Here is a 26,962-nt window from a genome sequence, read left to right on the forward strand (position 1 = left end):
GTTTCCGAAGGGACCACCGGGAACAGACGGATCGGCAGGGCGGGGCAGAACGGTGAGTTATGCTGAGCGACTCTGCTCCCGGCCGCTCCTGGAGGCTCGAGACCCCCCCCCCACCAGGAGCGAGGTGGGAGAATAGCTACGTGGGTTATTAGTTTCCTCGCTCCTCAAGGGGAATCATCATAATTTACGGGCGGTTGCGTGCCCTAGACTGACTGCTCTCCCCTTTCAGTGAGGACTGTGCTTCCTCCGAGGGAGTTGCGGGCCGAGGCATGCGGACCGAGCACAGGGACAAGGAACTTGGAATCCTGCCTCGGACTTTGTCGAAGGGTTTTAGTGACTTCTCTACGTAGCTCCCTCATTGTCTCTCATCTTTTGGCTCCCCTGTCAAGGACCATCCCCCATTCTAGGCCTTCGATGTGTGATGCTTTGATCAAAGGATTGACATTCCTTTTCTAAGTGTGTGCTGTCAGCTTTCAGCCACTTGATTGCGATTCCAGGTGTCCCTAAGGTATCAGTGTTATCCAGAAGCAAGAACTCAGTGGAGGAATGAAAAAGGCAGCATCTTTAAAAGAATGTTTATTGGAAGGAGTTGCAAGAGCTTGCGAAGTCATGAAGAACAAAGTTTTTTAGAGCCATTATGAAATGGCAATGGTAATACTGCACTCTATGTGAATAGATTCGGTTTCCTTCATCTGGGGCACATGCATATGATCAACTTTGGACTTCTTTTGAGATTGCCAGGTAGGGTGAAAAACGGATCTAGGAGAAAGCACATAATTATATTTATATATGAATGCCCAATTTAGATTGGAGAGATCACAGAAGCCTTATAAGGTGACATTTACCCAAAAAACCTAGTTCATTCATTTGATAAATATTTTTGAGCCCTTATTAAGTTTCAAGCACTAGAGAAATAACAGTGAACAAAACAAGTTCCTGCTTTCATCAAGTTTACAGACCAGTGGGATTAATGAATTTAAGCAAGACAGGCGAAAGATTATGAGAATTTTACACATAGGACCATTGTACCACAAGTCCCCAGTCATGAAAGAGGTAATGGCTTTGCTTTTTGCCTTTTTGATGTTTGGAGTTTTTTTTTGTGGGGGCAGGGGTGAGTTACTTTTGTGATTTTTGCTGAAGGGACCTTGGAAATGGCTACAATTGTGTAGAAGGAGAGATAAGACCACTATACTTTGATCACTTAATTCCAGTAATTCTATAGCCATTATTTTGTTGTACTTTGCAAAGTGGCAAAGAGATAGGCAAAAAGATAAATATAGACTCTGCCCTTAAAGTACTCAGAGTTTTCTAGGGGACATAACACTTGTGCCAAAAAAAAAAAAAAAAATGCTTCAAGGGAGAAAGTTGCACTACTATGAAAAAGCACTATGAGATATCCTTGAAGGGAGAGACTATTAATAGGGTTTGGAATGGAGAGGGGCACAGCAGCTGTCAGTCAAGTCTTCATGAGAAGTATTTGAATAGGGTCTCGATAGGATGTAGATATATAAAAATAGGTAAAGAGCTTCCTGGACAAAAAATATAAGAGTGGCAGGGTCAGCTAGCTATAAGGCAGATCTGGGGATGATGAATGATAATTTTTGTGCCAGTTACTGAATCTTCTTAAATGCTAGGCCAAGAAATTTGGTCTTTATTTTGAAGGTGGTGGAAAGCCCTAACTTCTCAGCAAGAATTGTTTTTATTTTAATGAAAAGAAGAAAACTGGGTTTCAGGAAAATTCATATGGCAACAATGTTGAAGTCAAGGAAAATAACAAGGTAAATGCCATAGTTCAAGTAAGCTAATAAAACCTGAATTTCAGTAGTAGCAGTGGAAGTGAAAAGTATGACAAGTGTGAAAAATATTGCAGTCAGAATCCACAGGAAAGGCCTGCTGATTATTTGAATATAAGGAGTAGGGAAAGACTCAGTGAAGGAAAGACTGGTCTTAAACCTGACTAGAAGAAAGTTGTGTCATTTATTGAAAGTAAGAGCAGGACAAGGAACTTTTTGGGAAGATAATCAGAATCTCAATTTTAGTTGTAACTGAATTTGAGATGCCATTAAGGAACCAGATAGACACATACACTAAGCATTTGGAGACATGGGATTCACATTTAAGAGATTTGGCTCGCACTTGTAATCCCAGCACTTTGGGAAGCCACAACAGGAGGATTGAGACCAGACAAGAGCAACATAGCAAGACCCTGGGTCTACTTAAAAAACAACAAAATTAGCTGGGCATGGGTACGGTGGTGCATGCCTGTAGTCCTAGCTGCTTGGGAGGCTGAGGCAGGAGGATCACTTGAGCCCAGGAGTTCGAGGCTGCAGTGAGCCATGATCTCCATGCACTCCAACCTGGGTGATAGAGCAAGACCATGTTTCACAAAAAAAAAAAAAAAAAAAAAAAAAAAAAAAAAAAAAAAAAAAAAAAGAAAAAGAGAGAGATTGGAGTTGGGGTAAAACATATTAAATCATCTACCCAGAGATGATAGTTGAAAACCTGATGTGTATAAGATTACCAAGAAGAAACTGCTAGCAGAACTAAGAAGATTGCCAAGGACAAATACTTGGACAATACCAAAAGCAACAAAGATCAGAAGATAAGCCAAAGAAAGAGTAGTCAGAGACAGAAGAGGAAAAACAGGAAAGTTGAGAAGAACTCAAGGGAGGAGAAAGTTTTATGAAATTGGAAGTAGGTAACAAGTATTTACTTGGCCAACATTTACAGTTATTTGCTGTTTTCCAGGAACTCTGCCAGACAGAGGTTACAGCAGTAGGCAAGACCAATCCACTGCCTGCCTTCATGGAATTTACATTCTAATGAGAAAGAAAGATTATTTACATAATTAACAGTGTGATTAATATTACAAATAAGTACAGAATGTTTTTGGACTAGGTAACAGTGAAACTTCTAGTTTTGTTGAGGGAATGTGCAGGAAAAACTGAAACTTGAGAGGTGACTTAAGATGGAGGTGGGGGTGGCACACTTTCTACTGAAGTGCTAAGGTAAGAAAGAGTATATTGAAGGACTTGAAATATAGCTATAACAGTGAGAGTGAGAATGGCCTGAGATACTAGGTAACATTTAATGAGTATGAACTATGTGCCAGGTACTGTTGTAACTGCTTTATATGTGTTAATCATGTATTATTAATCATGTAGAGCAATGGTCCCCATCCTTTTTGGCACCAGGGACCAATTTCATTGAAGACATGGTTTCAGGATGATTCAAGTGCATTATATTTATTGTGCACTTTATTTCTCTTATAACTACATTGTAATATATAATAAAATAATTAGACACCTCACCATAATGTAGAATCAGTGGGAATCTTGAGCTTGCTCTCTTGCAGCTAGACCGTTTCATCTGGGGATGATGGGGGATACTGTGACAGATCATCAGGCATTAGATTCTCATAAGGAGCACACAACCTAGATCACTCACATGCACAGTTCACATAGGATTCGCACTCTTACGAGAATCTAATTCCACCAGTGATCTGACAGGAGGCAGAGCTCAGGTAGTAATGCAAGTGATGGGAGTGGCTGTAAATACAAATGAAGCTTCCCTCACTTGCCTACTGCTCACCTCCTGCTGCATGGCCTGAAGGTTAGGGACCCCTGATGTAGAGAATTGGAGACCTTGTTAAGAATCTTATTCTTGAACCTTTGGATTGTGAGAAGTGATAAAAGGATTTTAAGCAAGTGAGTGATATGAAAAGGTTTAAAGGATAACAAGAGTGATTGTGGGAGATTGATTAAGCTTTTGCAGTGGGCCAGATAATAGATGATGCTAGGTTGGTCTAGGGTGGTAGTAGTAAATATTGAAAAGGGTGGACAGATTTGAGATATGTTTAAGAGGTTTGGTTATTGAATTGGGGGTAGGAATTAAGGAAGTGGGAAGAGTTAAAGCTGCTTCTGGGTTACTGGCTTGGGCAATAGGGTAAATATTTGAAAAAGGGATTACTAGAGGAAGAACTGGTTAGGAGAAAAGGGAATAGTGTATGAGTGGCTCTGTTGGAGACACGTTGCATAGGAGGCACCAATGAGATATCCATGTCAAGCTGGCAGTTGGATCTTGGGAGAGACGCATGGACTGCAGAGATGTATTAGTAATCACTGGCAAAAGACTATATAGATCAAATTATCTAGAGCAATAATTCCCAAACTTTAGAGTAGATAGACTTGCCTGGAAGGCTTAACACAGATTTCTAGACCCTACTCCCAGAGATTTTTCTTCAGTAAGCCTAGGAATGGAGACCAAGAGTTTGCATTTCTAAGTTCTGATGTAATGCCTATGCTGCTGACTCAGAGAACACATTTTTGGAAGAAGATGTAGAGCAAGTCAAGGAGAGACCCAGAACCTAGCATTGAGGAACTCATTTTTAATTGGATAGGAGGAACCTACAAAGACGACTGACAAAGAAGTAGGAGGGAAAATTGTATATATTAGGTTTACCTGACTGAGGCTGCGAATGACTCATGAGAGCATTTTCATGGAATAGTGGGACAAAGGCCAAATTGCAAGAATTGATGTGTAAATAGAAGGAATGAAAAAAAAGTACAAAAGCATACGATTTCTGAGAAAGTTTTGCTATAAAAAAGATAGAAGATGTTTGAATATATTTAATGTCAATGAAAAGATGCCAGTAGAAAGAAAAGGCTGAAAAAAAAAAAAGAAGATATGGGAAATAATCCATAGGCCAAGGTTCAAGAGGGGACAAGAAGAGATAGGATCCAGATCCAGGTGACACTACATGGAGAGCCACCTTCTCCTTTTTTATCAGATGGGAAAGAGGAAAGGATGAGTGCAGGTAAGTTTGTAGATGTGCTGGAAGGAAGTGGACTTAATTCCTCTCTGACAGCCCCTCCTTGTGAAGTAGGTGAGGCCATCTACTGAAACACAGAAGCAATTTTAAAAGAAAATGGAGAAAGTATAACTGATCTTTGCAGAAAGTGGGGAAGTGAGTTGACCAGAGAATGATGAGAGAATTGCTACGTTGTATTGAACGCCAAGCTGAGAATGGTGATTCTGAAGATAGAATGTATGTATATTCCTCTCAGTTGCACTTAGAGTTTGGGTGCAGGCAGAGAAAGAATGGCTAGCAGGGTGGATGTCTGTAAAGTAGGGAAACTACAGGGCTTTCGGGTGCCTAGAGTACTGAAAGAGGTATTGAAAGGTTGGACCACAGAATGTGAGCTGGATAGGAAGTAAACGGCATACTGCAATAAATCAAGGATAATAAGAGATACAGAAAAAAGACCATTGTTTAGTAATGGGGACTTTTGTGCTATATGCATTTGACATGGCTAATTCCTAGCATCACCTAAGAATTCACTCCTATCAATACTACTACTACCACTTCCCTAGGTCATGAAAGCTTTAAAGTGGTAAATATTAATTTTCTCACATTCTCCTTTTTGAAAGCAACATCTACTTTTTAAATGAAACCTACATTTAATATATTAAATTTCTTTCATGTATACATTTTTCTTTCATACACACACATAGGACTTTGTTTTCTAGAACTCTAATCCATAGTAAGAATGATGTGGCTCTTTTACAGTCTGTTTTGGCCATGGGTTTAGGAATGAATATACAGGAAAGGAATTGTATGGAAGTAACATGATTTGGTGTAACTCCAGGAAAATATTTTTGTATGTATAGATCAACACAGTTACACCAAGTTGCTGACCTCTTTATGACTGCTGTAGAAAGTAAACTTCTTTCACTATATGGATATTTGCCAGTAAGGAAGGAATAGTAACAGAAATTAGAGAAGGCAACAGAAAAGGGGGAGTAAAGGTAAGATAGAAAACTAAAATATAAACCATATAACCATGAGTGTTTTATTTTAGGCTCAACTACTGTTTTCTGTTTGGTGAGTAAACAGTCAGGGCAAGGGGTGCCAATAAGGAGAAAGCAGAAGGGACAAGAAATTGGAGGATTCTGTAACAGAACAAGTAGAATGGGAATAGAGAAATGAATAAATACAGAAGAAAGATTGACTTGGCACTTTGAAGAGGTCCCTGGATTAAGGCAGTGAAAGAGATAGAGTAATGGAAGATTGTAGTCAGAAAGGAGAATTGATTGTAATAAAAGAGGAGAATAGTTGTGGCAAGTTTCAGATTTCACTGGCTGAAGATAAAGCTCCTTGAGGTCAAAGATGAATTATATAATACACTATTATCACTCTGTATATGAATAGATTTTTTAAAAATAAATAGAAATAGAAATAAATTGGCCGGATGCGGTGGCTCACGCCTGTAATCCCAGCACTTTGGGAGGCCGAGGCAGGCGGATCACAAGGTCAGGAGATCGAGACCATCCTGGCTAACACGGTGAAACCCCATCTCTACTAAAAAATACAAAAAATTAGCTGGGTGTGGTGGCGGGCGCCCATAGTCCCAGCTACTCGGGAGGCTGAGGCAGGAGAATGGCGTGAACCCGTGAGGCGGAGCTTGCCGTGAGCTGAGATCACGCCACTGCACTCCAGCCTGGGTGACAGAGCGAGACTCTGTCTAAAATAAATAAATAAATAAATAGAAATAAATTAAAAAGTTAATATTTTTTTCTCTGTATTCCACCATGGGGACTACTGGGCCAAAGGGCCATGTTAGTAATTTAGGGGAGGGGTACAAAGCCTGTTAAGTTTTATAATGGCAAGATTGCATAAAAAGAACTGACTCCAAGGTTCTGACTGGAATGTTGGTGTTGATGACTTCCGCAGTCTTGTAATCTAGGTTCTGACTCTTGTCAGCTAATCTGTAATGTAAACCTCTTACCTGTGTTTGTAGAAATACATAGCAATAAATACTTGGCTTTCATTTTTCAGCATAGAAATTTCAAGAAATGGTTTTTCTAACATATTACAAGGATTCTTTTAGGTGTCAACCGTTTGGTCAGTACCCAATAAAATAAATTGTTTTATAGCAATCTGGATAAGTAAACTGCTATTTCCTTTACCTATATGAAATAAAATCAGTAGAAAGATTAGCAAACTGTCACAGGAGTGGAATTTAAAGAAAAAAAGAGATTAGGCTGTTACCCTTGTATATGCTGGAGGAATGGCAGGTTTACCCTTTTAATCTTGGAAATTTTATTAAGGAGCTATTTTTTCCTCAGAACATGCATGGTGACCAGCCCCATGAGTAAATTTTAAAATAACTTTTCTATACCTATCATTATGTAGCGGTGATGTATATAATAATATAATTTTAAGAAGTGACAGAGGCTGCTTTTCAATTTTGTTAAATTCTTACAAATACGACAGTTTGAGATAAGGTTACTTTTTCATTATAGTACTGGCCTTTGGATTCCTTTCCATGGGTGATTCAGATGATATTTTAGTACAGTACAGAATTTGACAATAATTTTGTAGTTATCAGGTAGATAACTAATACCTTCCTGGGAACTTAAAAAAAAAAAGCCTAGGGATGTATATGTGTGTTTCTTGTCAGATGTGGAGAACGATGAGGAATGAAGTTGGAGGGGAGGAAACAACAAAATCCGTTTTCAGATGTGCTTTCATATGCTGGGATTCAACCTACAGCAAGTTTTAATGGCATTATAAACCCCTGAAAATGGGAGATAACTGTGGAATTGCTGACAGTTCCCTAACTATAGCAGTGCAAGTGTGTTGCATTAATATAATATTAACCTCAAGGATAGAAGATTTCAAGCCATAGTGTATTGATCAAAGGATCGAACACAAAGAATACATTTTTATTTTGATAATTTCTTGCCTGGAGAGGTCTTTGAAAAAGTGACAACCAGAAGCAGAACCACATGATAGCATTGGTATTAACTAAAAACAAAACTTTTTAGTATTGTGGAATTTCATAAGCCTTTGATGTATATCTTTATCCATCTTGGCTATTTTTTAAGCTCTTTAGGACACAAAGCATCATAGGCTCTCTCTCTCTCTCTGTGTGTGTGTGTGTGTGTGTGTGTGTGTGTGTGTGTGTGTGTTTTAAGTAGATATGATATTATCCCTCAGAGACCTTACTTTTAAAAATAGGTTAATGCATGAGATACCACAATCTAAATGTGATCAAATAAAGTTATCATTAGCATGTTTTCTGAGACATTCAGGGTTGGGGCAGAGAACTAAAGAGGTGAGTTTAGAAAGAAAAAAAAAAAAAAAGAGTTGAGGTAAAAGCGGGTAGCAGTGACCGTGATAGCTAATCACTTAATGCACCCTTTCACCATTGCCCTCTTGCGATACCCCTTACACACACAAACACATGCACACTAAGTCTTCCTTTGTGTTATGGAAATAAGGTTTGAGAGGAGAAATTTTGATACAGAGTAAACTTAACGTAAACCCATCAAGTTCTATGTACTGCAACTGCGAAGTGTATCTTTTAAAACACAGTTAGGAAGAAGTCCTGTGGCAGGGAGAGGCCTACCTGGATTTAAAACGTTACCATCGATATGGATACGCAGAAAACTGATACTCCTACTTGTTTCAGGGGGAAGGAACTAGATAATGCCTGTCAGGAATAAGAAGGAAATTTACTTTTATTTGTAATAACTTTTTGGCAATTTTAAATTGTATATCGTGTACAGTATTATCTATTACAAATTAAAAAACAGAAAAGTAAAACTTTAACATAGATAATTGTGCACTCTGTTCTAGATTACTTTCTCTTTTTTTTCCTTCAGGCGTTTGCAATGGCTGCTACTGTGAACTTGGAACTTGATCCCATTTTTTTGAAAGCACTAGGTTTCTTACATTCAAAGAGTAAAGATTCTGCTGAAAAGCTAAAAGCACTGCTTGACGAATCTTTGGCTCGGGGCATGGATTCCAGTTACCGTCCATCTCAAAAGGTACTTAAATGAATAAAAAGCTTGGAGAGAGTTTTGCAAGGCCTGTAGCACTGCATTGATAACATATAGACCATCTCAAAACAATCTCTGCCAAAATAATCTTTCCTTGTAGCACGAAGAAATTATAGTCTTTATTTTCCTTTTTTCCTTCAAGTTTTCAGAGAACTGTTACACCACATAGAAAAATCAGCTGGGGTGCAGGATATTCTGTTCTACTACTTTATGTGTATATGAATTCACTGGTTTATGACTTACTGTAATTTCCAATTCTTTATGATCAGAATTTTTTTTAAGCTGCTGAATGTAACCACAGCTTACTTCTAATTATTGTCTAATATTTTAAGGATTAAAAAAATCAAGTAAAAGGACAGATTTTTCAACAAAATAAATTGAATATGGGTAGGATAATTTAAGAGAAAAGGAGGTATGGACGAACTCTGAGAACTATGTAGCTCCTGTCTTGATAATAACAAAGCAGCCAATGGCAGCTTTATGTGAAAAGAATATATGTTTTGATACCAAACATACCTCTTTTAAATCCCACTTAAATCTTATAATTGTGTGATGATAATAGACAAGATATCTTGATGTCCCAGGCACTTTTTTGACTAGTTTATGTGAATAATTAATTTTAATTATGATAATGATCCTTTAAGATAGATACTGTTTTCTTCATTTTACGTAAGGAAACTGAGGTACGTAGAAACTTCATTTCACTTAGTCTGTTTATTGGTAAAATGGGGATAAGAACTACTTTGCAGAGTTGTAAAAATTGAAGGAGATACAGTAAATAAGTCACCTAGTGTAGTACCTGCCTGGTACATAATAGACTGTCACTGAATGACAACTCTTATTATATTCCCTAATACCTACTAAGACATTCCATCAAATTCTTCTAAGCTCTGGCCCTGAAACTCCAAATCACTCAGGTCTGTGGACTTAGATCCCAAACTGAGAAGGAGAAAATAGAACATGACTAGCTCAAGTCTAACCAGAATCTGAAGCTCAAGAGAGGATCTAGGCCTAGGCTCAGAGCCCAAGTAAACACTGGCATTTTGTCCCCAGCCTTCTTTCAATACTAGGTCTAGTACTCAGAAGCCTTTTTATTGTACTTGGAATAGCAGAACCATTGTGACTTCATTTCTTCTATCCATTCTCATTGCAGTAGGTTCAGTGAGTTCAGATCAACCAAATCAATATGGCTCTACAAAACATACTACCAAATTCATTCCACTGTGGGTGTTGGTATTGTCCAGATAGGAAAACCTATCATTACTAAAGAAAAAAAATTGTTTTAATGGGGTTCTAAAATGGAAGTTTATCTCTTAAAGAGCATGAAAAATTTGTTGTGATTAAAAAGCATGCTGCCCTTAGGTTTCTAGCTAGAGTTTACTTCTCTTGTTCAGTTTTCAGAAACTACTTTGTTATAGGTTTTTAAAGCCCAGATCCATTTAATTTTAGCCTTCAGCTGAATATTTTCATCACTAGATTTGTGTGAGAAGAGTGATTTATGCCAGTGTTTCTCAAACTTCAGCATGGATAAGAATCACCTGGAGGTAATGCTTATAAACATTACCAGGTCTCCAAGTGTATTCTAACATGAATATTGGTTGATATTCATTTACATTAGTGAGGAAGGCAAATGTGAAATAATGCAGTTAAAACTTAACTCATCCGTCAACAACTAGAACCACTTTTTTGCTGAATTAGGTAATAGTTTAATACTGCATGACTTTGTCCTCAATTTTTTAGTTACATACAGTACACATTTTTGTTTTTTTGTTGTTTTTTTGTTGAGACAGGGTCTCACTCTGTTACCCAGGCTGGAGTGCAGTGGCACAATCTTGGCTCACTGCGCTCTCTCCCTCCCAGGTCCAAGCAATCCTCCCAGTTCAGCCTCTTGAGCAGCTAAGACTACAGGTACATGCCACCATGCTTGGCTAATTTTTTAATATTTTGTGGAGACAGAGTTTTGCCATGTTGTCCAGGTTGGTCTCAAACTCCTGGACTCAAGTGATCTGCCCACCTTGGCTTCCCAGAGTGCTGGGATAACAGGCATGAGTCACCACACCTGACCCACCACACATTTTTAAGTTTAATCTGCATTATTAACATTTTCTTCAACACTTAGTACTAAGTCTACACCAGTGGTCAACAGACTTTATAAAGAGCCAAATACTAAGAATTCTAGATTTTGTGTGCCAGATGGTCTCCATTGCAACTATTTAGTTCTGCCATGGTAATGTGAAAGCAGCCATACATTATAAAATGAATGGGTGTGGCTGTGTTCTAATATAACTGTTTATAAAAAACTATCTATAGGCCTCAGTTTGCTAACCCGTTGTCTAAACAATCAGCATAATAATATATCAAGCCCTGCCACCACTAGATCTGAGGACCCATTCCTCCTTCCTTTTTCTTCTCTTCCTCCTCAGAGGTAACCACTATTCTGAAATTGATGTGTATTATTCCCATTTATACTTTCGTACTTTTACATATTATCACAGTAAAATAGACTGCACTCAGCTGCCTTAGTTTTGTTTAGAATGGTGGAGGAGTGCCCGCCTTTTTGGGGAGGGGGAATTCCAAGGAGCTGCCAAAGTTTATGCATACTATTAATAACAATAAATAACAAGTTATCTATATCAGCAAAGCTCTAATACACGAATAAGGAATCGAAGTTAAACAGAATGAAAAGACAAGCCACAGACTGAGAGAAAATATTTGCAAATCATATATCTAATAAAGGCCTTGTGCCCAAAATCTATGAAGAACTATTTAAACTCAATAATGAAACAAACAGATTCATTTGTTTTAAATGGGCAAAATATTTTATCAAATAGTTTACCAAAGAATACATATGTATGTCATATGAACACTTGAAAAGCTGCTCAACATCATTAATTATTGGGGAAATGTAAATTAAATCTAAATGAGATACCACTACATACCTATTAGAACATCTACAATTTAAAAAGAGTAGCCATACAAAGTATTGGTGAGGATGGGAAGGAACTGGAACTCTCATATATGCTTGGTGGAAATATAAAATGGTACTGCCACAATTTGGCAGTTTCTCAAGTAATTAAGCATATATTAATACTTACCATATAACCCACTCCTATTTATTCTAGAGAAATAAAAACATAGATATGTACAAATACTTGTACATGAATATTCATAACAGCTTTACTTGTAATAGTCCCAAACTGCAGACACCCCAAATATCCATCAATTGGTAAATTGATAAATAAATTGTAGTCTATTCATTCAATGGAATATTATTCAGCTTGAATTAGCTATTGATACACTTAACAACATGGATGCATCTCAAAATAAATATGCTGAGTAAAAGAAGCCAGACCAAAAAAGAGTATGATTCCATTTATATAAATTTCTAGGAAATGCAAACTAATGTATTGTTACAGAAAACAGATAAGTGATGATGATGATGGGAGACATATTTTTCTATATGCCTGATGATGGGAGACATATTTTTCTTGCTTGATGATGGGAGACATATTTTTCTATAGGGTGTATACCTGTAAGAGGGTAATTACAAAGGGCCACAAGGAAATTTGGAGAGATGATGGATATGTTCATTATGTTGATTGTAGTGATGGTGTCACAGATGTATACATATGTCAAAACTTATCAGATGTTACACTTTAAGTAGGTGTAGTTTGGGCCAGGTGTGGTGGTTCACGTCTGTAATCCCAGCACTTTGGGAGGCCAAGGTGGGCGGATCATTTGAGGCCGGAGTTTGAGACCAGTGTGGCCAACGTGGTGAAACACCATCTCTGCTAAAACTACAAAAATTAGCCGGGTGGGGTAGTGCACCTGTAGTCCCAGATAACTAGGGAGGCTGAGGCAGGAGAATCACTTGAACCCAGGAGCCAGAGGTTGGAGTGAGCCACAGCACTCCACTCCAGCCTGGGCAACACAGTGAGACTCCATTCCAAAAAAAAAATAAATAAATAAAAAATGTACAGTTTGTATATCAATTATTTCTCAATAAAGCTATTTATTTAAGAAAGGAATATTACATTGGTTATAATGAAATGTCTTAATTTTTAACTGAAAATTGTTTAGATTAATGATCTATATTTTTATGATGATCAGCCTGAATATTTAATTACTGATACCTTTTTTCATCTTTTAGGATGTGGAGCCACCCAAAATTTCAAGCACAAAAAATATTTCCATTAAGCAAGAGCCCAAAATATCATCCAGTCTTCCTTCTGGTAATAATAATGGCAAGGTCCTCACAACTGAAAAGGTAAAGAAGGAAGTTGAAAAGAGACCTGCTGATAAAGTAAGATTTTATTTTAATCTTGTTAAAAGAAAGTAAATTAGTTGTTCCATAAGCAGAAAGAAACAATGTTTTATGCCTATTTCTTTTATATAATAATGGGTATAGATATATAATAATCATCACTCAGTGAATATATATTGATAGCTATAGATTTTGACTTTTCAAAAAATGAGTAAAATTTACAAATTTTAAAGTTAAATGGTTAAAAGTTATTGTCAATAAATATTTGAGCCCTAGGGAGTGTAGTAACTTTGAGTGTAAACTTTAATCTATGCCTCAGAGATCCTAGATGGAACAGTTGTTAAGAAGAAAAGATAGATAACACTTTGGGAGGCCAAGGCAGGTAGATTGCTTGAGCTCAGGAGTTCAAGATCAGCCTGGGCAACATGGTGAAACCCCATCTCTACAAAAAATACAAAAATCATCTGGGTGTGGTGGCATGCACCTGTAGTCCCAGCTATTTGTGGGCGGGTGGGCGGATTGCTTGAGCCCAGGAGGCAGAGATTGCAGTGAGCAGTGATCGTGCCACTGCACTCCAGCCTGGGTGACAGAGTGAGGTGCTGTCTCAAAAAAAAAGGAAAGCAAGAAAAGATGGGAAAGAGTATAGATGTAAATGACTAAACATAAACTTAATAGAATGGTCTGCACCTGAACAGGGCCAAAGATGGTTCTTGGATTGTCTATTTTTAGATGATTTCTACATATAGTAATTAAGATTTTAGTAGTTAGAAAAAAATACATTTGAAAGATATCTTCAGTAACCCTTGCCCTCAAGATGGAGTATATTATCCCTTATGTTTTCATACTTTTGCTAAATAGTGGCTATTCATAGACTACATTAGATTATTTCTCTGCTTTTAGATCTACATAAATGAAGCTGGGTGTGGTGGCTCATGCCTGTAATCCCAGCACTTGGGGAGGTCGAGGCAGGAGGATCACTTGAGGTCAGCAGGTCAGGAGTTGGCCACCCTGGCCAACATGGCAAAACCCCCTCTCTACTAAAAATACAAAAATTAGCCAGGTGTGGTGGCACACACCTGTAGTTCCAGCAACTCAGGAGGCTGAGACATGAGAATCACTCGAACCCAGGAGGCAGAGGTTACAGTGAGCAGAGATTGTGCCACTGCACTCCAGCCTGGGCAACACTGCAAGACTCTGTCTCAAAAAAAAATTATGTAAATGATATCATACTGTGTGTGTATATCCTTTGGTAACTTTTTCTCCACTCAACTATGTGCTTTTGAAATATATCTTTGTTAATGCATGTAGATCTAGATTTCTTTTAGCTACTACATAATACGCATTCTATAAATTAACCAGTTTATCATTCCCCTACTGATGCACAATTAGATATTTCTCCTTTGTTGCTATTACAATGGAGTCTGAGTGAGCTACTTTATACATATGTCATGTTAATAGTTTCTATAGGATATATACCTATAAGTGAATATAATAGGATATGACATCTTCAGCATTACTAGGCATTGCCAAATTTCTATCAAAAGTAGATGTACTAAATTTACACTGTCATCAACAAAGTATAAGAATTCCAAATTCCATGTCTTATCAGACTTTTTGATTTTTGCCAAATATAATGGGTATATTGATAATATTTGTATCTTAAAGAAGGGAATCCAAATTTGCTTTGAAGCAAATGTGTGTTAAGTCTGTATGGTAGATACTAGTCTAAGTAAATCCATCTATCTTCCATAATTCTTTAATAGATAGAAGAGTACAAAGAGAAATACAAATATTTGTTAAACTGTTCTGATTTATTTATTTCTATCTTGCTGGTTTCATTTAATGTACTAATAAGTTCGTTACAATTCTTCTACAGATCTTTAATGTGCACATCTGTCCCTAACTATGTGAATATATCTGTAAAATGGACTTGATCATTGCCAATTGTCCTTCTTACTCATCTTTCAGTGACTTAAAGTTTATTCTACCACATTACTTTATCATTTTCTGATGCCTGCTTTTTATAGATGAAATCAGACATCACTGAAGGAGTTGATATTCCAAAGAAACCTAGATTGGAGAAACCAGAAACACAGTCGTCTCCCATTACTGTCCAAAGTAGCAAGGATTTACCTATGGCTGACCTTTCCAGTTTTGAGGAGACCAGTGCTGATGATTTTGCCATGGAGATGGGATTGGCCTGCGTTGTTTGTAGGTAAGTTGTACCTTGCCACAGATTCTTTTGTTACTTTATAAAGAACACATGACCCTTTCCACTCCTCAACCCCCAAAATCAGAACAATTGTTGTGCATTTTCTATTTTGTTTTTACTATTTGGAACTGGGGTGGAGATAAGTAGGTAACTGCCCATATAACAATTTAACATATTGAAAATTGTCAACTATTTTGTCTTTCCCAACTATGGCTTTTAAATCTGTTATGTTGTAACATTTTCTGCATTTTTGGGTTCCAGAGGGAAAGTGATTATTATATTATGATATATATGCCTTTGATAATCTAAGGCTATGGTGATTGCCTTTTGTGCTGTTGAAATTTATACTTTTTTATACACATATGGCTTCATTCTAGTAATCTGATCAGACATTTATTGAGCACCCTGTGTGGGCACAGTAATGTGCTAAGGACTGTGGATAATTAGGTCCAGTTCTCACCTTTAGGTAACTCATATTAATGAAGAACAACAACAACATATAACTAACTAATATAAGGGAATTTAATGGAGATACAAAATGTTATGAGGCTGTTGGAAGACTAATCACAGTCTACTACCTTCTGAGAGAAAGACAAAAATTATGATGAGAAATGACGAGAAAATAGCCAAATTTAATCAAGGCATTCTATATATTTATTAATGGTTGACCATAAGCTTTAAAAGCTTATGCTTTTGTGCATGCCAAGTGTTGGGGTTCGTTATTTGCTCTTTGGGTTTCTGAGATTTTTTTTCTTTTTAATATATCAAACTTTACCAGAACAACCCTGAAATAACTTTTTTTTTTTTTTTTGAGACAGAGTCTTACTCTGTCACCAAGGCTAGAGTGCAGTGGCATGATCTTGGCTCACTGCAGCCTCCATCTCCTGGGTTCAAGCGATTCTCCTGCCTCAGCCTCCTGAGTAGTGGGGATTATAGGTGTGCACCACCACGCCCAGCTGATTTTTGTATTTTTAGTAGAGACAGGGTTTCACCATGTCGGCCAGGCTGGTCTTGAACTCCTGACCTCAAATGATCCGCCTGCCTTGGCCTCCCAAAGTACTGGGATTACAGGCATGAGCCAGCACACCTGGCCCCTGAAATAACTTTACATTATGGCATTTAAAAAAGTAGTATAATGTTTAATGGTATGTTTTCTTAGGCAAATGATGGTGGCATCTGGCAATCAATTAGTAGAATGTCAGGAGTGCCATAATCTCTACCACCGAGATTGCCATAAACCCCAGGTGACAGACAAGGAAGCGAATGACCCTCGCCTGGTGTGGTATTGTGCCCGATGTACCAGACAAATGAAAAGAATGGTAGGAGTCATATTTTTCTTTATTTTAAACAGTCTGTCAATGTTTTTGTTGGTATGTGCTTTCAAAACAAAGATTTGAATATTTAAGATTTTGAAAAAATAAATAATATAAGCTGATTATTTAAATATTTATATGTATAGTATGTATATGTGATTAATATTTCTATGGCTAAAGACCAGACCATGTTATGTGCCTTTTTCTCTGTTTAGTTTTATCTAATTCTAATATAGATAAAACAAGATTGGTGATACACAAATTATGAATATTCCTTACTAGTCTGTCAATGTATTTACAAACATTTTAAAATACCATGCAGCACTAAGAAGTGGTGAGATACAAAGCCCCACTCTTTTTTGAGGTCTGGTAAGGAAATATAGAAAATTTCTGAGTGAGCTTAAACCACCGCATGGATAAGATGTGTACAGAGGCGATATTTATATGTGCATATCTGTCTTTCCAGCTGCATTTCTCTGTTGCTTAGTCTTTCCTTCTCATCATCCTCAAGTGACCATTACCTCATTCTTCCTATGTACTTTCTCTTTTTACTGTTCACTAACATACCTGTCTTTAATATCATAGTGAAATATCTTTTCATTTGTTATATTGGATAGTTTTCTAACTTTTATTCACTTATAAAATAGATAAATGATAAATGAAATTTCATAATTTTTCTTTTAAAGAAAACAAGAAATTGCCGTAATGTCTTATTCTCCACCTCTCCCTCCCACTTCCATCTCTCTTCCCCTGCCTTAAATTAGTGATTCGCAGTTGCAGAGTTCTCATGTCTGTTAATCAAATGAATTTCTATATAAATTTGTCTAACCAATATATCTTTTAAAGGTCAGAAGTACTTAGTTAAAAGTAAAAATTCGGGATACCCATTTTACTTTTTAATCAGTTAAATCAGAAATAGGAAGTGTTTTTATTTATTCCTATGAAATAAAAAGTAGTAAATGAAAAATGTGTATATCGATAGTGTGTATATTTCTTACTTGTAACAGGAAATTTCTCTGACAAGTTACAATCTGTTCTGCTCAGTTTGATTTTTATTTAATTTATTATTTAAACTAGCCCTCCAGGATCTCAAGTGAAATTATTACAGATGAGCAATGCATTCCAGAGCATTGATAAGAAACCACTAAGAATTGGAAATTGTCAAAAGAAACAAATTGTGACAATAATCTGTCTTTCTTTAGTATGTACTCAACTGCTTCATTATTATTATCACTTTAGCTCCCTTAATATCTAAAGTAAGCACTGTTCTTCCCCCAAGTTTTTTCTCCTCCATTTTTTCTGATTTATTTTATGTCAAATCTATGTTTATGGTTCTAACCCTCTTCCTGGGTGAGCTTCTATAGCTAACTAGATAGTCTATAGATACTTTAAGGTCAATATATTTAAAAGTAAAAGTTGTTCTATTATCCAGTTTTTTTTCTACAATTGCCTGAATTAGAAAACATCTTTGATGCCTCTTTTAATTCCATATCCCGTTGTTTACCAGATTTGCTAATTCTACCTCTTATATGTCTCTGAAATCTATTCATTTCTCTTTTATTACCCTGTTCCACAAATCCATTACTTGTCTATTGCAATAGCCACTTAAGAAATCTCCTTGCTTCCTATCAATCCGCTTTGCTTAGTATCATTAGAATTCTTCTAAAATATTTACCTGCTTATATATGCCCAGTGGCTCTCAATTACTTATATAATGAGGTTATACTCATTAAGATGCATATATGGACCTTCTATTTTTGACCCGACTCTACCTTACAGCCCTCTCTCTCACTGCTTCAGCATACACATTCATACACTCTGGCCATTCTGACACAGACTAATTGTGTCATTCCCTGAATGTGTGGAGAACTTTCATGTTCCCATATGTTCTGCTTCTCAGCTTCTTCTCTTCATCTGGGATACTGTTTATTCTTTTATCTGCTTTGCAAATAATATCTAATTTATCAGTAAGAGCATGTAATTCATTGGCATAGCACTTAAGCAGAGCTCAAGACTGGACACATTCTACATTCTGTTGTTCTTAAGTTAAATAAAATGAAGTAAATATAATTTTTTTTTTTTTTTCTGAGACAGGGTCTCACTCTGTTTTCTAGGCTGGAGTGCAGTAGCGTGACCATGGCTCACTGCAGTCTCGACTTCCTAGGCTCAAGCAATCCTCCCACCTCAGCCTCCCAAGTAGCTGGGACTACAGGCATGTGCCACCAGGCCTAGCTAATTTTTTTTTATTTTTTGTAGAGATGGAGTCTCGCTACGTTGCCAGGGCTGGTCTCGAACTCCTGACCTCAAGTGATCCTCCTGCCTCGGCCTCCCAAAGTGCTGGGATTATAGGCATGAGCCACCATGCCAGGCTAAATGCAGATTAGTACCAGAAATCAACAGTGAATCTGGTCTGTGTGTCCAGAAGTCAAAGTACTAAATGGGGAGTCATGGCTAATATTATAACATGACTGGAATACACCAAGAGCAAATGTGGGGAAATACCAAAAGACATGATCTGAAGTGAACCTAAAGATCAGAATCCAGGAAATGTAAGGTTTAATGAGATAATTTTGGAACAGTGGGGATTCTAAATCCAGTCATTCTAACTATAATTGCTTTGAGTGAGATTCTCATATGTGCATTGGTTATTGTTCCAAGGTAACTCAAAGATATTATAAATAGCACCTGATATCCCCTTTCTCCTCACACAGATTCCTCAAACTGGGGCAAGTTCTGCAGTACACATTATTGTAGAAAGACTTAGTTAAGAATGTTGTGATCGTGTATGGCAGGGTCCAAGGTTATTCTTCAGTTCTATAGTTTTCTCTCTACCCAGTAGTGGAGTTTTTCCCCAGCTTCAGGTGAGAGACTGATATCACTTATTGCAGTGGTTTTCAGTCTAAGGTAGTAACACACTGCTATTTTGCAGCATTTAGAAATATGTGGGGTTTTTAGTACTGCCATTCTGGCAGTTAGTGCCTTAGTGGAGAATTTTATATATTTTGCAGTGTTTGAAAGCAGTCATCCAATGAAAATTTTAATAACTTTGTTGAACAAAACTGAATCAGTAATTATATCCTAGTTCCCTAAACTAGTATTACCAGTAAAGGACAAAGGGTTGTGGGTATTTCTTACTCAGTTTCTAAGATGGCTGGATGAAACAGGGAAGGCAGAAGATTGAAACATGATCTCACAGGCAGAAGTACTTCCTGGGGCTTCATGATAATTAGTCTTTATCTGTTAAAACATACAAGTTAGGTGGGTCCTCAGAGTCTAACCTCAGGAATGCTAGATGTGGGTGGAAAGCAGTGTTAAGATTGAAAGCCATGGTTTTGGAGCCATATGTTTCTGTTTTACTGTGAGGGATACATTCTCATAACATGGTTTTGCAGTGAAGGATAAGATGGCTCTCCTTTCCTGCTAGTACCAGTAATCAACAGTGAATTACTTTGAACATTCTTAGTATTCTTGATCTAATTGTTGCTTTATAAGTGATGTTGAAGGTAGGTGTACTTTGATGTCGAAGGTATGTAGTATAAAAAGTGATACGAATTGAGATTTAAGGACCCAAACTATATAGTATGGCAAACAATAGCCCGAGATTACACAAGAAGGCCCAAACAAGAACAAAATAGGCCAAATTCTGGCTTCCAGAAATGGTGACAAATTGTTAATAAATTCCCTGGTATAGTACTGTATGGGCTTATGAAGATTATCAAAGACTATGGAATGGCTGGCGGGAAGCATCTTTCCCCGTTCAGTATGCATGGATTTTTCTGGATTCAGTTTGATTATCCTTTGTAAATAATAATGATGAATAAACAGTTAACTTTTTGTTAGCACTCAACATTTTCCAGACACTATGCTAAACTCTTACATAATCATAATTCATCCTCATAACCCACCTTTGAAACAAATGCTATTACCATTTTACAGATGAAGAGAATGAGGCTTTTAGAGATTCACATATTTTGCATGAGGTAATGTACCTAGAAAAATAGTTGCTGTTTTTTTTCTGTTGTTGTTTTTTTGAGATGGAGTTTCGCTCTTGTTGCCCAGGCGGGAGGGCAGTGGTGCGATCTCGGCTCACTGCAGCCTCCACCTAATGGGTTCAACCAATTCTCCTGCCTCAACCTCCTGAGTAGCTGGGATTACAGGCACCCGCCACCATGCCCAGCTAATTTCTATATTTTTAGTAGAGACGAGGTTTCACCATGTGGGCCAGGCTGTTCTCAAACTCCTGACCTCAAGTGAACCACCTGCCTCAGCCTCCCAAAGTGCTGGGATTACAGCGTGAGCCACTGCACCCAGCCAGTTGCTGGGTTTTAGTCCTAACTCTGTTTGACTCCAAAAATTACTCTTAAACATGGCACATAACCATTTATAAACAGTTATAATTATCTACCTAGAAAACACTAAAAAATAAACTCGAAAATGATTAGAGTTTATAGGAAAATTTAGTCAAGTACCTGGTTATAAAATAAAGGAAAAAATCAATTATTGGTCAAAATAAAACTGAAGATGCTTATAAAGTAATAGTGGGTGAAAATTCCTTCATAACGTAGAAATTTGTATTTATTAACTTTCTCTAAAAATTTAGTGTGCCTAGTTTTGCAATGTGGAAAAACCTCAAAAAATTTCATCATTTATCAATAGTTTTTTTTCCTCCCTGTTCTGTATTTAAAACCACATAAATGATCTGAGCTGTGTTTTAATTTGCCCTCAGCAACTGAGGGACTTATGCCTAGACCCCAAGAAGAAAACTCCTATGTATTTGACAAACCCCAGTGAGAAATAAATGTACTTCGTCAAGAGTAAAGCTAATGGTTACATATAGTTTGTGATTTTGCTCTTTAAAAAACAATTTTATCTTGTTAAAATGGTATTTAACTAACCCTATTCTGTATTATTTCTAAAGCTTAATATTATCTTTACTGTTTAGAAACTAATACAATCTGTAAAACCATTAATATAATAATAATTTGTCAAAGAGCATATATATTCATTATCATCACAATATTTTTTAAAATGTTCAACTGTATTTCATTTCAATGATGAGTCCTGTGAGAGAGTATTATCTTTCTGTATATTCAGTTAAGATTTTGTATCTGGTTTAATCTACTGATTTTTGCAGGCTCAAAAAACTCAGAAACCACCACAGAAACCAGCCCCTGCAGTTGTTTCTGTAACTCCAGCTGTCAAAGATCCATTGGTTAAGAAACCAGAAACTAAACTGAAACAAGAGACAACTTTTCTAGCATTTAAGAGAACAGAAGTCAAGGTATAGTAGATTCTATTTTTATCTAAGATTATATCTTAAAGTTTAGTTGACTAAACAATAGTTGCTTGATAAAAAATTTAATGAGAAACTTTATATACTAAATGGCTATATTTTAGAAATTAAGACTTTACTACTATTAGGTAGAAAGGGAACATTTATATCATTAATTAATCTCTAACTGTTGTTTTTCTTTTTATCACAAATAGGAACAGTCTATAATCATTCCAAAATGACATTCTTTACCATTCTCATCTGGTTAGATACTTATCTTCAATTGGAAATCTGGTTTAAATTCAGGCGAGGCACCATGACTCACACCTAGAGTCCCAGCACTTTGGGAGGCCAAGGCGGGTGGATCACCTGAGGTCAGGAGTTCGAGACCAGCCTGGCCAACATGGTGAAACCCCATCTCTACTAAAAATACGAAAATTAGCCAGGCGTGGTGATGGGCACCTGTAATTCCCAGGCGTGGTGGCGGGTGCCTGTGATCAGCTACTTGGGAGGCTGAGGCAGGAGAATCGCTTGAACCCCAGAGGCGAAGGTTGCAGTGAGCTGAGATAGCACCATTGCACTCCAGCCTGGGTGACAAGAGCAAAACTCTGACTCAAAAAAAGAAAAAGAAATCTGGTTTAAATTCAAAATACCTCTGCCCTCAGTAGCAACAATTTTGCCCCCCACACTACTTGAGCAGATTGGCCTTGTAATTTTTTTTCTCCCTTCTTATTGGCTGTTGAGTTTTCTTGCTTTGTCTTGTTTTGTTTCTTTATAATAAACTTTCAATGTTATCTACCTCTTATACCAAGGGACCACATTGTCTAGTGAGGGTATCACCTTTCTCATTCCTAAGTTTGCATCCTTGAAATCATACTACATTATTTCTTAATATCTTGGCCTTTTTATATCATGGAAAAAAATAATTTCCTAATCTAATTTTGTAACAAAAAGAATACTTTTACTGAGGTACACATTCCAGTATTAAGCATAGCACTAAATATGGAAGAAAAATATTTTAAAAAAATTAGCCTCAAATTCTCAAAGATTGACCTGAGAAAACTCTAAAGTTATTGCCTCATGTAAGTGACTGTAAGTAGTAAGCTTAATACCCTTGATGTGATGAAAAAGAACATGAATACGAAGTACTTTTAAAAACGTATTGATAATTATATTTGGAGATTATTTTTCATTTTAATTTGCCAGGGAAGATTTGCTATCCAAGGCATATCCATTATTGATTTGTCATATAGGAACTTGTTGAATTGGAATAGAAGTAAGAATAACCAGTTTATTGAAAGTAATTACAGTTGCTATATTCTGCATATAATCACTTTTTAGTAGATTTTTAGACTAATCTGTTACTACTAAAGTTTATTTTTAGAAAATTCAATGTGAAATCATTTTATGGCAAACAAATTAAAGACTTTGCTGTCATATTTGTTTTGATTAAGAGGTTTTGTGTTTCTTTAATAAAAAATTCACTTTTTATAAAAGTAAATAAATTTATACTATAAAAAATTGTTCCCATTCACATATAAAAAGCAAATGTCTTTTCTAACTTGCCCATCTAGCAAATGGGCAAGAAAATATTTATAGTTAAAAACTTGAGAAATTTGTTTTCTACACTGAAATAGTAAGAAATCACTTGGTCTCCATTGTTTGTGTTATATTACTTCTGTGTGTCCTGATAGTATTATAAACCATCTGTCATCCTGTTGAAAAGCAATACTAAGCAACAGCGAGCCATTAAAATGAAATGCCAGACACATAGAACATGCTTTCTTGCTTGTACTTCCTAAGTGTTGGTCTTTTAATTACTAAAGATGGGTTTTCTTCTGTGAAGTTTTTTGAAAGATCATTTAACCATATGGCAGACAGTTTTATGTTTAATAGCAAGAAAAGGAAAAAAAAATTAGGTCTTTCATAACTGAAAAGTAAAGGTTTACTTCTTGACTAACTTTTTCTCTCATTGCTGGTATATTCCTCTAGGAATAAATGGTTTATGTAGTTTTTCTTCTCTGGATAACTTCATAAGATAGTTAATATGTTACTGTAAGAAAACATCCTATCAATTTTCAGAGTATGTGGACAAATATCTGGCTGGATTCCTTCTCTTATAAAACAAAGATCTCAGAACTCTATTTTTGTTACTTTTCACATTGATTAAAAATGTATGCATGCAGACAATATTGAAGGCTACCTTGATTTCAAGAGCTAAAAATGTTTTATCAACTATTTCAGAGTAAAGTTCTAAATTATAACGGGATATATTTTAGGTATAATAACTACCATTTTTTAAGTAGGATGTTATTTTGTAAAATTTTATCTTTTACCTATATGTGACTGTAATGCTTTTGTGAATCTTCTTAAGAGTATAAATGTAGGAAAGGTGTCAATAAGAAGTTCAATTCAAAATTAATTTGAACTACGTACATTTGTGCCTAATGTGAAAGTGAAAAAATATATTCTTGTGTGAACAAGAGCAATATGTATTTATATAGTGGCATTGGTATCATTGTGAGCTTCTGATTAGCCAGGGAAGTTAATCAGAGAAGTTGAAGTGTTATACCCTTATGAAATATATCAGAGAGTGAGATCAGTCCTACCCAAAATGTCACCGTGCAGCCTAATGAGGCAATTGATAAAATCCTTATTAAAGGAGCAGGAGCCTGTTGTATGATAGTTTAACCAGAATCATGGGCAAAATGTGAAACTAAAATCATGAGACCTTTTTAATACATCATAAAAGTTGTACACTTCCAAGTAATTAACTTGGCATATATTTTGTACTCCTGTAACTGTTGCTCAAAATTTAGGAGAACATTTTTTTTAATGGGTTTAGAATCTATACAGCTGTCTTCTTTCTCTCACACAGTCACTCAGTAAATAAACATTGAGTCTCTTCATCTTGGATATGTTCTCCTGAATATTCTGGGTATGGGCATTTTTGCCATTAGAGTGAATTAAATTTTTGAAATGATCCCTAGTTATTTGGAGCAAAGTCTAAAAGAATTAGATGTTTAACTAAGCTAGATAATACTTTGTTGGGTAAAAAGTATGTTAAAGCACTAAATCTGGTTTTCAGATATACCTTAGAATTGAATCTAAAAGCAATTCCCAAAAAGGAATTTCATATATTTTCTTTTGGAATCATTAGAACAAGAATATGGTATCGAAAATTTTCTGCTTTGCAAATGATAATACCCACTAGATACAGATAAGTTTTGTTCTGTGTGGTTTTTCAGATCAGCTTCATAAGAACCTAATTTGGTGGTGTGATTTAGATTTCCCAATTCATAACTTAGATATAAAAAGTGTAATGACTTTTTATATATTCAAGGATGTTTATATAGGTATTGATTATACTTGGCTCTAATGTAATATTTACCTTATTGTTTTAGACATCCACAGTTATTTCAGGAAATTCTTCTAGTGCCAGCGTTTCGTCGTCAGTAACTAGTGGCTTAACTGGATGGGCAGCTTTTGCAGCCAAAACTTCCTCTGCTGGTCCCTCAACAGCAAAATTGAGTTCAACAACACAAAACAATACTGGGAAACCTGCTACCTCATCAGCTAACCAGAAACCTGTGGGTTTGACTGGTCTGGCAACATCATCCAAAGGTGGAATAGGTTCCAAAATAGGTTCCAATAACAGCACTACACCCACTGTACCTTTAAAACCACCTCCACCTCTAACCTTGGGTAAAACTGGCCTTAGTCGCTCAGTTAGTTGTGACAATGTCAGCAAAGTAGGTCTTCCTAGTCCAAGTAGTTTAGTTCCAGGAAGCAGCAGCCAACTAAGTGGGAATGGAAATAGTGGAACATCAGGACCTAGTGGAAGCACTACTAGCAAAACTACTTCAGAATCCAGCAGCTCTCCCTCAGCATCCCTTAAAGGTCCAACTTCGCAAGAATCACAGCTCAATGCTATGAAACGATTACAGATGGTCAAGAAGAAAGCTGCCCAAAAGAAACTCAAGAAGTAATGTGGCCAAGTAGGTTTTTATATCATATTAGCCTAATGATGAAAGGCTTATTATTAAGATATAATCTGTAATATACTGTAATTTAATAAAAGTCTTCATAATCAAATTTCTATTGTTTCTTACCTGAAAATGCTAAATATTATATAACAAAACTTGGAAACTTTTATTTTATTTTATTTTTATTTATTTATTTATTTATTTTTTTGAGACGGAGTCTCGCTCTGTCGCCCAGGCTGGAGTGCAGTGGCGCAGTCTCGGCTCACTGCAAGCTCCGCCTCCCAGGTTCACGCCATTCTCCTGCCTCAGCCTCTCCGAGTAGCTGAGACTACAGGCGCCCGCCACCACGCCCGGCTAATTTTTTTGTATTTTTAGTAGAGACGGGGTTTCACTGTGGTCTCGATCTCCTGACCTCGTGATCCGCCCGCCTCAGCCTCCCAAAGTGCTGGGATTACAAGCGTGAGCCACCGCGCCCGGCCGGAAACTTTTATTTTAAATCAGTCTTCAACATTTTTATTTTAATGATTTCCATAGTGTGTGAAAACAATGATTAGAATGACTGGTTCTCAATGAGATCTTCAGAAGATTGAAAGCATCTCTGAATTTAAGGAAAAAGAAATAGTTCGTCTTCTAGCAAAGCCCCAAGAGTTGATCCTGATGAATGAGGTGCCTTATGTGGCGGCAAGGATGACCCAACATAGTTTTCTATTTTCCTCCCCGTATTCTGGGTGTTCATTTTCTGTGCTAGCCCCATTTCAACTGACTCTCCCTCTCCCTCCCAATTATTTCATCTTTTTCAAAATTATTTTTTCATTATTGATTTCTCATATCAATGGATTTTCCTAATTGATTTATCATACCTCATATGGTATCTTTACCTTTTTTATCACCTCATTTCAGTTATTTAAGGATATATCTTTTTCCAATAAATTGTGAACTCTCTTGGTGTTTAATACAATATTTTTTCTCACATTGCTCACTTTTCCTACATTGCCAATGTAATATATTCACATAGTATGTAATAAATGTTGAATTTTGATTCATCCTGGTTATGCACATTCCTGATAA

General features: G+C 36.5%; 1 protein-coding gene across 5 annotated transcripts; it reads left to right on the top strand.

The window, feature by feature from the left end:
• INTS12 (integrator complex subunit 12) lies at window positions 1-26,052 on the top strand. 5 transcript variants are annotated; one of them, XM_058432445.1, is made up of 8 exons: window positions 67-741; window positions 1,663-1,778; window positions 8,671-8,835; window positions 12,998-13,150; window positions 15,139-15,326; window positions 16,483-16,642; window positions 21,771-21,917; window positions 25,313-26,052. In XM_058432445.1, exons 3-8 carry the CDS (start codon window positions 8,680-8,682, stop codon window positions 25,895-25,897), a joined length of 1,389 nt encoding a protein of 462 aa, XP_058288428.1. In that variant the 5' UTR covers window positions 67-741; window positions 1,663-1,778; window positions 8,671-8,679; the 3' UTR covers window positions 25,898-26,052. The 5 variants fall into 5 exon arrangements, with proteins under 5 accessions (XP_032029735.1, XP_058288428.1, XP_032029668.1 ...); XM_032173844.2 differs by lacking the exons at window positions 67-741; window positions 1,663-1,778 and adding an exon at window positions 1-52 and having other exon boundaries at window positions 25,313-26,051; XM_032173777.2 differs by lacking the exon at window positions 1,663-1,778 and having other exon boundaries at window positions 67-1,053.
• Window positions 26,053-26,962: the final 910 nt, after the last annotated feature.

The sequence above is a fragment of the Hylobates moloch genome, unplaced genomic scaffold (genome assembly GCF_009828535.3).
Source record: "Hylobates moloch isolate HMO894 unplaced genomic scaffold, HMol_V3 SCAFFOLD_2, whole genome shotgun sequence".
In the NCBI taxonomy this organism is placed as follows: Eukaryota; Metazoa; Chordata; class Mammalia; order Primates; family Hylobatidae; genus Hylobates; species Hylobates moloch.